This window comes from Aquarana catesbeiana, linkage group LG04 (assembly GCF_042186555.1).
Source record: "Aquarana catesbeiana isolate 2022-GZ linkage group LG04, ASM4218655v1, whole genome shotgun sequence".
Classification (NCBI taxonomy): Eukaryota; Metazoa; Chordata; class Amphibia; order Anura; family Ranidae; genus Aquarana; species Aquarana catesbeiana.
In genome coordinates, this window is record NC_133327.1 from 593719037 (window position 1) to 593731672 (window position 12636).

The window sequence follows — 12636 nt, forward strand, 5'->3', positions numbered from 1 at the left end:
AGTGGTTCTTAAGACAAGTTTTTTTATCTTGAAGTGGTTGTAAAGGCAATTAAAAAAATAAAAATAACAAATAACAAACATGTTATACTTACCTCCACTGTGCAGCTCGTTTTGCATAGAGTGGCCCCGAACCTGGTCTTCTGGGGTCCCTCAAGGGCTGTCTCAGCTCTTCCCTGCAAGAACTAACCACCTTCATGCGAGCTCTCTCACATGGTGGTTAGTTCTTGCGGCCGAGCTCCCGTGATACAGCCGGCGGCTATAGCCGCTCACTGTATCACTCAGCCCCTCCCCCCGGCGCGCCACATCATTGGATGTGATTGACAGCAGTGCGGGCCAATGGCTGCGCTGCTTTCAATCCATCCACTCTAGCCAATCAGCGGCCAGGCTGAGCAGCGAAGAGGACATCGGGGGCGAGCGCAGCAGGTGAACGGGCTCAGGTAAGTAAAACGGGGGGGCTAGTATTGTCTTATGTTTTTTCACCTTAATGCATAGGATGCATTAAGGTGAAAAAACACAAATCTTTACAACCTCTTTAATGCATTCTATGCATTAAGATAAAAAAACCTTCTGTGTGCAGCGGCTCCCCCTAATACTTACCTGAGACTCATCTTGATCCAGCGATGCTACACAAGAGATTCGGCTGTCCGGAACTCTCCCTCCTGATAGGCTGAGACACAGCAGTGGGCACCATTGGCTCCCGATGCTGTCAAAGTCAGTGAGCCAATGAGACGAGAGAGGGGGTGGGGTCGAGCCGCGGCTTCGTGTCTGAATGGACACACAGAGCAGCAGCTCGGCTTGGGTGACCCCATAGCAAGCTGCCTGCTATGGGTGCACTTGGCAGAAGAGAGGGGCCAGAAGCACCAGCGAGGGACCCGAGAAGAGGAGGATCTGGGCTGCTCTCTGCAAAACCACTACACAGAGCAGGTAAGTATAACATGTTTGTTATTTTTAACCAAAAAAAACAAAAACAAGCCTTTAGTATCACTTGTTTTCCACCTAGCCAAAATTCAACTGTACAATATGCGCATCTGCCTGGGCAACATATATCTGTAACCTCACTAGGGGTGCCAAACATTGGAACAGATTTGGCCATGCCAGTATATGCCTAAGGCTTCAGGTACACTTGAACTACTTTAACCGCCCGCCACATGAAAACGGAAAACATCACGGCAAAACGGTACCACGATTTTACGCGTTTTGCGGCCGGCGGTCAAAGCGTTCCTTTCCTGAACGCGATTCTTCTACATTCAGGAGGGGGAGGTTGAACCTCCCCTAACCGCAGCAGTTACTAAACAATCCTAAAAGCCTATTTGCACAAGGACACATAGGCTTTTATGGAGTTTAGTTGAGGAGCTGTGGTAAAAAAAACGCCAAAAGTTCCTAAACTCAAGTTTAGGAGCTGTAGTGTACATGAAGCCTTAATCTTTAAAAGTCTGGGTCATCTAAGTTACAGCATTAGTAAAGTTAGTCGTTCAGTGTGTTTTTGGCCATTTTAAAGCCAGTAATTGTCCCAATAATTGAACAGACGTTATTTCAATACAGAAAGCATCTCGACTCAGTCAAGTAAGAAGTCAAATAGGTGATAAATTACTCATTTTCACTACTCTACATGTAAGGCGAGATAAGCTAAAATCACGCTTTTTATTTTTATTTCTTAAACAAAGCAGCAGTCAGTTTAGATTAAAGTGAATGGTATGCGGTGATTTTATTTCTTCCAGAAAACAACCGGCTCTTTTGCCTTTTGCTTTTTTCCTGACAGCATGTTTTGTGTCACTGAATGTTCAGACCTACTAGGAACCAGTGTCGCTACTTCTATAGTTCCAGATTCATTAGAAAACTCAGCTGGATGCTGTCGGAGGAGAGCAGATCTTGACGATAACTGCTACATCCCTCTAAATAAAAAGGCCTCACTAGGTTCCTCTAATAAAAAGAAAAACAAATTACCGTGCATTTCAAAATTGTTAGATTCAGACATAATAACTCGGGACTGAAAACAAATGCGTTTGCATCTGAAGCTCCTATTGGTGTCATGGAGCTCTCATCTTTGTAATAAGCACACAGAAATAACGGTGGTTTAGGGAACACAGTGGGAATTAACTCTGACTAGCTAACATTCTCTTAAACTGGTTTTTAATGGCACGTTTTCTGCTACACAAAATGCAATTGATTTCATATGGGCATTTTAAACTGAACATTAAAATAACAGTTGCAGTGACAATCCCTCATTATTTTACCATCAAACGGGCTAAATTAGAGATTATTTGAAATTTGAGTGTGCCTGTTTATATTGTCTTTTACATGTGGCCATCCAAATTCTACCAAGCCCTTGGATAGATTTTCATGTGCTGTGGAACTTTTTCCATAGCAGTTAAAGGGCAACAGGTAATTACTGACAGGTAAAGCAAGCCATAAAGTAAAGGGTCAAAGCTAGTCATGTCATACAATGAATTTTAGATCTATCAACAACTATCTATCAAGTGAGAGGTCCTACCTAATCAATTCATACCACTTAAATCCAACTAGCTAGATTGGTGAACTATGCAATTATTGGGGAAATAAAAAGGAGATAGTAAATCAGGTTGTAACATGTGGTGCAGCCAGCATGCTATTTAAGTACTTGTCAGTTAAGCAGAATGAGCGGATACTTCCTGATACTGCTAGGGTCTATTTACAAAGTAATGCAAGCTAAAACTAGTGCTTTACTGCATTTCCCTTTTATCATGTGTTAAGGTGTGCTGTCAGCTCATTCAAAGTGATTGGGCTGCCTTAATGCAGCATGCCTAATTCTGCTGTGTTATGCGAATTAAGGCAAATGGTGTACAGTTACCCATAGACCTTACAAAACAACTGCCCAATATAGAAGGTCTGGATGTGATCTGCATTTAGCTACATGTACTAGGGCTCACCGGAAAACCCCATACACACGTATCGAATGTCGTACAAAAAAATACAGATTTCAAAGTGATCTATGATAATCTGATCGTTAGTACACAGCTTTCGTCCAAAATTTTCAGAAGGGACAAACGCGAAAATTGTTTATTCAGTACAGTTTTCGTTTAAAAATACAATACAAATACATTACCTCACTTCCAAAGTTTTATTGTCTTACGAGAATTTTTCGTATTTTAGTAACTTATTCATATTCGATATGGAGACTAGCATCCAAAAAAAAAAAAAAAAAAAAAAAAAACGGGCGATCATCCGTCCGATAATCTCATGTTGTATACTAGGCTTAAGGGCTCACAGTAAATAGTGATCGTATGATAATCTGATTGTTAATACACAGCTTTCGAGAGCCGATCATGACAGTTCATCCGAAACTATCCGAAGGAACAAACAAGAACATTTTTCTCGTACGATACCAGATCATACAACTTTTGTTTAAACAGCACAGTTTTCATCTGAAAATACAATACAAATACACTACAATACAATCACTTCCGAAGTTGTATTCTGTCGTATGACAATTTTCGTAAGTAGAATAATCTCTTCATTTTCCATATGAGACTAGCATGCAAAAAAAACGGATGATCATTCATCCGAAATTCTCTTTGTGTTTACGAGGCTTTACGAATAGCAGTAACCTCTACAGTGACAGCAGATGTCTGTGCACATAGGTGTAAAAATGTTTACTGTCACATAGAGACCCATGATGTTTGTGATGATATCCACTGGATCCTCAGTTTCAATTTGGATTCCTATGCTTTCAGTAGCCTAGCCAGCTCTCATTTTGGTATAAACTCCTATGCAGAAATACATTTAAACACCATAATAAACTATAATTCCCTGAGTTCTATTAACTAATGTGCCTATTAAAGGGCACTCTGAGTAGCTGAGTAAATGTAGTGACCTGTAAACACATTCAGATGTTATTATCACTTTAATATCCTCATTGCCTGTACAAGTTATTATGAAGTAATTAACTAAGGGTCTCTGATAAGGAAAAACAGCCTTTTAGATAACAGCAGTCATTTGCTACAATCTGACTCTGTACTTTTCATTAACACTAATTAGAGATAATCAAACTGTGTTTTTTTTCCATCCCATGATGTGGTAACTTGCAAGCAACCCATACAGCAAATTAAATACTGTAGAATGTACGGCAGATGACAAAAGTAGCATAATGATTCAATATAAAAATGGAGAAATGTAAAAGTCCGGCGCTTACTAAGAGTTTCTCAAAACCCATGACATAAACGTGCTGATCAGATTAGTCCTGTACACACAAGCATTCAGTGAGGCATTTGCTGAATTGATATGTGTGAGTCACCAGCGCAAAAGTTTAAAAAATTCTATTTCCCCTTTAAGATTTGAGTTGCTGCAGTCAAAAAAAAACATTCAGTGAAATGGGGTATAATTGTGATATGTGTGTTTGAGTGCGCTACTCTATTACGAATACACCACTCTATATATTATTATTATTAAGTGTCCTAAATATTTCTCAACATATACTTTAAATGTTCTCCCATAAATATCTATGCGTAAGACCATATACCACAAACTTCTTAATATATCAACAAGCAAACAGAAACCAGGATAATCCCCACTTTCATGTGTTTATAATACAAATAAACAAATAAAAAAATATATGTGAATAAAAATACAAATAAAAAATTACGTAACAACACCTCTGAACGGGTAACTAACCATAGTAATGATGGCGGGGTATTCACGTACAGGGAATGTAAGGAGAACATAGCGAACAAGAGGTGGGCATAGGCCCTTAGTTAAGATGGCGTTCACACAACTTCTGGTTAAATAGAATATAAATAGGGTGACGCACCAATCACAAAGCAGCTTCCTGATGACGATACTGTGATACGAAACACGTAGAGGCTGCTGGGAGATTTTCGACCACGTGATTGTGACACGTCCAGAATGAACGAGAACGAGGGGTGAAGCGCAAGCCGAGTGCGGAGGCTGTTCAAACCGCACACCGGTAACCACGCTACTAGAGACACCCATCCTTAACTGCTGGAACAGCTTAGTGCCGGCTCGAGGGCACTTTTAAATGTGAGTTTACATTGTTTACTGTGGCTAAAATAAATACGCTTTTTAAATACATTGCGCAATGATCGTTGTCCATATATTTTCTATGAGGAAAACTAAAGCTCAGACATAACGTCGGTGGGACAGCACATACATCATTCAGGTGGAGTGGTTATCCCTATTATTGAACCAAAGGCGCATTGTCTAATAAGCATCTGGTGAGTGGCCAATCCATATGGTGGTGGTGTGTCACGGATATGGTGAATAAGTCACGATGAATCACGGCTGACAAACAGTGTGAATTGAATTAGAAGCCTGCACAAAGTTTTTAGAATTTATTGCACATTGCCATTTGCATATGGACTTTCTAAATATTTTTAACTTTTATTATTTTATTTTTATTCACATATATTTTTAATTTGTTTATTTGTATTATAAACACATGAAAGTGGGGATTATCCTGGTTTCTGTTTGCTTGTTGATATATTAAGAAGTTTGTGGTATATGGTCTTACACATAGATATTTATGGGAGAACATTTAAAGTATATGTTGAGAAATATTTAGGACACTTAATAATATATAGAGTGGTGTATTGGTAATAGAGTAGCGCACTCAAACACACATATCACAATTTGCTGAATTGAACATGGGCTGCAGCATTAGCCAATGCACTACTTATTCTCCTGAATTATTTGCCAAGCAGGTTTCCCTGTTCAGAAGAGAGCTGCAACACAGAGGGATGAGGATTTGATTCTCTGTTCTTAGCTGAGACCAAGCCCAACATTTAAAATACAAATTGTCCTGAGAGCCATTGTATCCGTAAGTTCTAGAGAAGATATAAGGTTTCACCAGCAGGTAGCTCTGTGGGTAGACCCTGTGACTGATGTTCCCAGTCCTGAAAAAATTGAGCTATGGGCCCTGAATGCAAGCAATAGGGGAGTCATAGCTTGAAATTTTTAATTCAAGTTCCTTGTTTGTTTTCTGAGTTTGTCCCATTTTTTTTTGCTTGCACAGGCAGGAATGGATTAAGCAATAACCGTTTATAAATTGTATATATAATACATTTCAAATCAAAATATTTCCTAAGCTCACTGAAGGGTTTTTTAGTTTACATAGAGGAAAATGATGCGTTACCTTCTTTTTCTGGAGTAAGTTTCTGTCTCAGTAGAAGGTTCACTATAGCACTCATACATGTGTAGCACTGCTGACCAACGGAATTCCAGTTCATACAGCTCAGTATACCGATAGCTTCATCTACTTCACCATAACGTAAGTACTGTGAAACCAGCTCCACAGGGCCCAGCTGTCCTTTCGATACAGCACCTTTTAAAGTAACAAAGCCAATGTTAACAATATGGTGTTTTATATTTAAGAATAAAGAAAAAAAGTATTGCATGAAAATTTTAGTTCTAAAGCATGGATGTTAATGAATTACATCTTCTAAAAATCATAGTGCAATTTTGACAGTTTACATATGTATCCCCAATTTTTCTTTGTAGGTTCTAATATACATGAAACAAGTTACTTTTCCTGCACGTCTTTAGCCATTGGTTGGTAGGTCATGCCAAAAATGTGTCTCCTCAAGCATAAAATTTGCATATATATATACACGAAATGACCAACAAACAGCCAAGTCTAAGGCAGGCAATATATTATGCAGTTTTTTTTTGTCTTATACAGTCAGTGTTAATAAGGGAATCCCTCCCACAGTGCTATTGTGTTCTGCCGATGGGGAGCACAAGGAGTCTTTCCTGTCAACAGAATACAATTAGTGTTGCCGGCCAAAGTCAGCAGCACTAATCATTTGGGAAAAACCCAACAGGCTGATTGTACACAAGTCGATCAGTGGATCAACTTATGTACAACTGGGTGCACAGACATGGATCAAAATTCGGCTGATTATGTGTGCAGCACCATGGCAACTGCAGATCAAATAGAGGCTAAGATGGGAGCCTCCTTGGCTGTAAAGGGTGGGAGGGTTTCATAGTTACATAGTAGGTGTCTGATTATATGTCAGTATTACATTGTATATCCCTGTATCTTGCAGTTGTTCAGGTGTTTATCTAATAGTTTTTTGAAACTATCGATGCTCCCCGCTGAGATCACCGCCTGTGGAAGGGAATTCCACATCTTTGCCGCTCTTATGCCGTGTACACACTGTCGGATTCTCCAACGGAAAATGTTCGATGGGAGCTTGCTGTCGGAAATTCCGACTGTGTGTAGGCTCCATCGGACATTTTCCATCGGAATTTCCGTCACACAAAATTTGAGATCTGGATCTCAAATTTTCCGACAACAAAATTCGTTCTCGTAAATTCAGATCGTGTGTACACAATTCCGACGCACAAAGTTCCATGCATGCTCAGAATCAAGTACGAGACGGAAGCGCTCGGTCTGGTAAAACTAGCGTTTGTAATGGAGATAGCACATTTGTCACGCTGGAATTTTTAAAATCTTTTAATGCAGCGCATTCTCTTCTTCTTTAGAATGCTAGAATAATGAAGTTGTTTTGCTGCTGATATTCACACAGAGTTCTGAAAAAATGATTTCTTTCTTATTTCTCGTGATATCCTGAATAATATTATTTTTTTTTTTTTCGTCAGACCTCCATAATAATGTATTGTATTTTTTTTAAAGTGATTTTTTTTTTTATAATTTTTTTTTTTAAATCAAGATCTGTTTTATATATTTTTTTTCTAGTGATCTCCATATTTTTTTTTTCGTTTTGTGTGTCAAGTTACCACAACACCATTATTATCTTGTATTTTTTAACCTCAAGGAGGTTGGTGTTGGTGTCCCTTGTTAATTTGACATTGTATTTTTGAAATGTACCTGCCTACTCACAAACAAACTGTCCTTTTTGAAGTAAAACACATAGGCAAGTATTTTAACAAAATAAATAGCCATTTATTATGGGTCATAACAAAATAAAGAGGAAGGCAACGCTGGATAAACTGGTTAAATGTGCAAAGCCTTTTTACCCCAGGGCACACATCAAAACTATTTTACAGGTAAAATTAGTGGCCTGAGGAGTCCATATACTGTAATAGGGAGCACAATCCGGTCCGAGAGTCCAAGAGATCATGAACAGCAACAGATGACATATCTGTCCCCAGGCTGTGGTCATACAACAGACTGCATCTTTTGCCAGACCAGACAGAACCCAGGTCATCACACTCTTGTCTTCCTTAGATGTTTCCTTCCAGGCTGTGGCTCTGGTGTTGGATTTGTGGCAGGAGGTGGAGAAGGACGACGGTCGACCTCCTGGCTGCCACTCTCCCTCCGCCACCTCCTGGCTGAGGCTTTCTTGTGTATGAAAAAGGGACATAGTTTTAGTTTTTTGGTCATCAATCACACACAATTTAGAGCTCATGACTGTGGACTGCTCTACCTGACTCAAGCTGGGTTCCTCCACATCTTCCTGCTTGGAAAGCCCAGGTTGGATGTCAGAAGCCTCAGATGAGGTAGAAGGAAGACTGGAGAGTGCTGGCCTGGGTTCAGTCTGGCCTGACAGAAAATGCAGTCTGTCATAGTACCACAGCCTGGGTACATAAACGTCATCTGCTGCTCCTGATCTCTGGGAATTCTGGAGACCTTCTTTCGCTCCCTAAGATAAGTACTCCTCATGCCACCAATTAGGGCCTTCAAATAGGTGATGTCTGCTGTGGGGATCATTGGTTTCACAAATTCAAGCAGTTTCTCCAGCGCTGCCTTCCTCTTTCTTATCTTATTAAAAAATGGGTGGTTCACCTGCCACAGACAGGGCAGCTCTCTGAACATTATTATTATTATTATACAGTATTTATATAGCGCCAACAGTTTACGTAGCGCTTTACAACTTGAGGGTAGACAGTACAAATACAATACAATTTGATACAGTAGGAATCAGAGGGCCCTGCTCCTTAGAGCTTACAATCTAAGAGGGGAGGTCAAGAGATACAAGAGGTAATAACTGTGGGTGATGTGCTGATTGAGAAGATAAGTGTACAGTTGTTAGGTGGGGGCCAGATAGGCTTCTCTGAAGAGATGAGTTTTCAGGGATCGTCTGAAAGTGGATAAAGTAGGAGAAAAACGGACGGATTGGGGTAGAGCATTCCAGAGGATGGGGGAGGCTCTGGAGAAGTCCTGAAGGCGAGCATGGGATGAGGTGACAAGGGTGTTCGAGAGCAGGAGGTCTTGGGAGGAGCGAAGAGAACGATTAGGTTGGTATTTTGTGACTAGGTTAGAGATGTAGCTAGGGGCCAAGTTGTGGATGGCTTTGTAAGTTATAGTTAGTATCTTGAATTTAATTCGGTGACTGAGTGGCAGCCAATGGAGGGATTGGCAGAGGGGTGTAGCAGACGCTGAGCGGTTTGTGTGGTGGATGAGTCTGGCCGCAGCGTTCATGATGGACTGAAGTGGGGATAGCCTATTTAGAGGTAAACCGATGAGGAGGGAGTTGCAGTAGTCAAGGCGGGAGATGACCAGGGAGTGGATTAGAAGCTTTGTGGTGTCGATGGTTAGGAAGGGGCGTATCTTGGAGATGTTGCGAAGACAGAGGCGGCAAGCTTTGGATAGTGATAGAATGTGGGGTCGAAAGGTTAGTTCAGAGTCCAGGATTACACCTAGGACCTTGGCGTGGGGAGATGGGTTGATAGTTGAGCCGTTGATCTTGACAGGGAGATCAGGGGAAGTGGCACCTGAGGGAGGAAATATCATGAGCTCGGTTTTGGATAGGTTGAGTTTGAGAAAGTGATGTGACATCCAGGCTGATATGTCTGCTAATAAGTTGGTAATGCGTGAGGAGACAGGTGGAGAGAGCTGGGGGGTGGAGAGATAGATTTGGGTGTCATCAGCGTAGAGATGATATTTAAAGCCGTGGGAGGCAATCAACTGACCCAAGGAGGTGGTGTAGATTGAGAAAAGGAGAGGTCCGAGAACAGAACCTTGGGGGACCCCAACGGAAAAAGGAAGAGGAGAGGAGGAAGTAGAGTTGTAAGTGACACTGAAGGAGCGGTGGGATAGGTAGGATGAGAACCAGCGAAGAGTACAGTCACGGAGACCAAAGGAGTGGAGTTTTTCGAGGAGGAGGGGGTGGTCCACTGTGTCAAAGGCAGCAGAGAGATCCAGGAGAAGTAGTACAGAATAGTGTCCGTTGGCTTTAGCCATTAGTAGGTCATTTGAGAGTTTAAGGAGAGCAGTTTCCGTGGAGTGTTGAGGGCGAAAACCGGACTGAAGGGGATCAAGAAGTTTATTCATGGTCAGATGGTCACTTAATCGGTTGTAGACCAGTCTTTCAAGAAGTTTGGAGGAGAAGGAGAGTAAGGAGATGGGACGTAAGATGTTGAGATTGGTGGGATCCAGTGAGGGCTTTTTTAGTATGGGGGTGACTAGCGCATGTTTTAGAGAGTTTGGGAAGATGCCACAAGAGAGGGAGAGGTTGAAAATGTGAGTTAGAGAGCGTAGAATTGAGTCAGAGGGTGAGCATAGCATTTGCGAGGGAACAGGATCCAGGGGGCAAGTGGTTAGATGAGTGCTAGATAAAAGTTTAGCACCTCAGTAGTAGTAGCAGGGTTGAATGAGGGAAGTAATGACTGTATCTGTGGACATGGGGTGTTGCATGGGGGGGGTTTTTGCGCAGTGGCGATCTCCTCATGAATTGTATCAATCTTAGTTTTGAAGTGATTGGCAATCTCCTGGGCGGTGATTGAGGTGGTGGGTGGAGGCAGTGGAGGACAGAGTAGAGTGTTGAAGGTAGAGAAGAGTTGACGTGGACTGGATGAGAAGGTGTTGATGAGTGTGATAAAGTAGGTCTGTTTGGCAGTGTGAAGGCAGGAGTAGTATTTTAGGAGGGCAGATTTATATTGTGTGAAGTCTTCCTGGGTCTTAGTCTTATGCCACAGGCGCTCAAGAGCGCGGCTACGTTTTCTGAGACTTCTGGTGTCATCTGTTTGCCAGGGTTGTAGCAGTCGGGGCCTAATTCTGCGTGTAGTGAGGGGGGCCAGCTTGTCTAGGGAGGAGGACAGTGAGCTGTTGTAAATGAAAGTAGCTAGGTTGGGGCAGGACAGGGGGGAGATTTTGTCATAGAGGTGATCAGTAGCAGAGTAGAGAAGAGAAGGGTTGAGGTGGCGAAGGTTTCTGCGTGTAACTGTTGGGCGGTTGGAGGGAGAAGAGGTGGAAGACAAGGAGAGAGCAAAACTAATAAGGTGGTGATCAGAGAGTGGGAGTGGATTGTTGGAAAGGTTGCACGGAGTGCACAGATAGGAGAAGGCAAGGTCAAGGGTGTTGCCGTTGGAGTGGGTAGGAGCCTGTATCCATTGCTTCAGGTCAAGCGATGAGGTTAGACTGAGAAGTTTAGAAGTAATAGTAGTGTTAGTGTTGACAGGGATGTTGAAGTCCCCAAGAATAATTGTGGGGATTTCAGAAGAGAGAAAGTAGGGTAGCCAGGCAGAGAAGTCATCAAGAAAGGCTGATACCGGTCCAGGGGGCCGGTAGATGACAGCAATTCTTAGAGAAATGGGAGAGAAAAGACGAATGCAATGTGCCTCGAAAGAGGAGAGTGTCAGAGAGGGAGGTGGGTGAAGAACCTGATAGGTGCTGCATGGGGCTAGAAGGATTCCCACTCCACCTCCCTTCCGTCCATTTGGTCTGGGGGAGTGAGTCCAGAGAAGGCCCCCATGGGAGATGGAAGCAGGAGAAATAGTGTCCGATTCATGAAGCCAGGTTTCAGTAATGGCAAGAAGGTTAAAGGAATTTGTGATGAAGAGGTCGTGGAGGGCGGTGAGTTTGTTGCAGACAGAACGTGCATTCCACAGGGCACAGGAAAAGGGGGGGCTGGTTTTGGAAAGAGGAATATGGACCAAGTTCTGTGGGTTGCGGCTCCTGCCAGAGGGTGTAGGGGAATGGGAGCGTTGGGCAAAGACAGATGATGGTGGCCCAGGGTTTGGGGATATGTCACCAGAGATTAGGAGAAGCAGGAGGGTGAGGGAGGTAATGTGGGACTGTGATTTATGTGAAGGGGCATGTCTCAGAATACTGGAGGTTTTATCAGTGTATGGATGTAGAATGAGCGAGAGTTGGTAAGAGCAGTAGTAGGGGGAAGACAGAAGGCAGGGTGATATGTATAAGCAGGTGGGTGGAGAGGGGGGGTGAAGGTAAGAGAGTTTGAGGAGAGAGGACAGGAGTGTCAGGAGCAGTGGTAGAGAGTGCATGTTACAGAGTGGAAGGAGAGCTTAATAGAGAGACAGGTCACCTGCAGTCTGTTAGCTGCTTTCCAGTGCAGATTGCTGTATTTGTTTGCTTCGTGCAATCGCTGAAGTGCAGAGAATGAAGTGCATAACACTTGTAGAAAGAAACACTTAGAGGAAGAAGCCTTAAGGATAGAAGCCCCTGCAATGTGCTCCCCAGCAATGTGCTACCCCCTTAAGGATGCTCAAATATATACTGTTATAAGGGTGGGGTTGAAGTTCGTTAATTAATCATGAGTGACTATAAGAGTGCCTAGCAATCAAAGTGAACTTTTTGCTTCAAAAGTCAGAATAGCAAGAGGCCAAGACAAGATCAACACATAAAACTTAGGTAAGACAGTTCAGAAAAACAAATAATGTCATGGTTGTTCGCACAGGGCAACAGATAGAGAAGGCCACATACCAGAGAGACACACACAC

General features: G+C 42.4%; 1 protein-coding gene across 1 annotated transcript in view; it reads right to left on the reverse strand.

The window, feature by feature from the left end:
* The window catches only part of WDPCP (WD repeat containing planar cell polarity effector), a 684160-nt gene that overhangs the window by 341821 nt on the left and 329703 nt on the right, over window positions 1-12636 (reverse strand). Inside the window, exon 11 of the mRNA XM_073628184.1 lies at window positions 6125-6313. Within this exon, the coding sequence (XP_073484285.1) occupies window positions 6125-6313 (189 nt within the window). The remainder of the gene's footprint in view (window positions 1-6124; window positions 6314-12636) is intronic.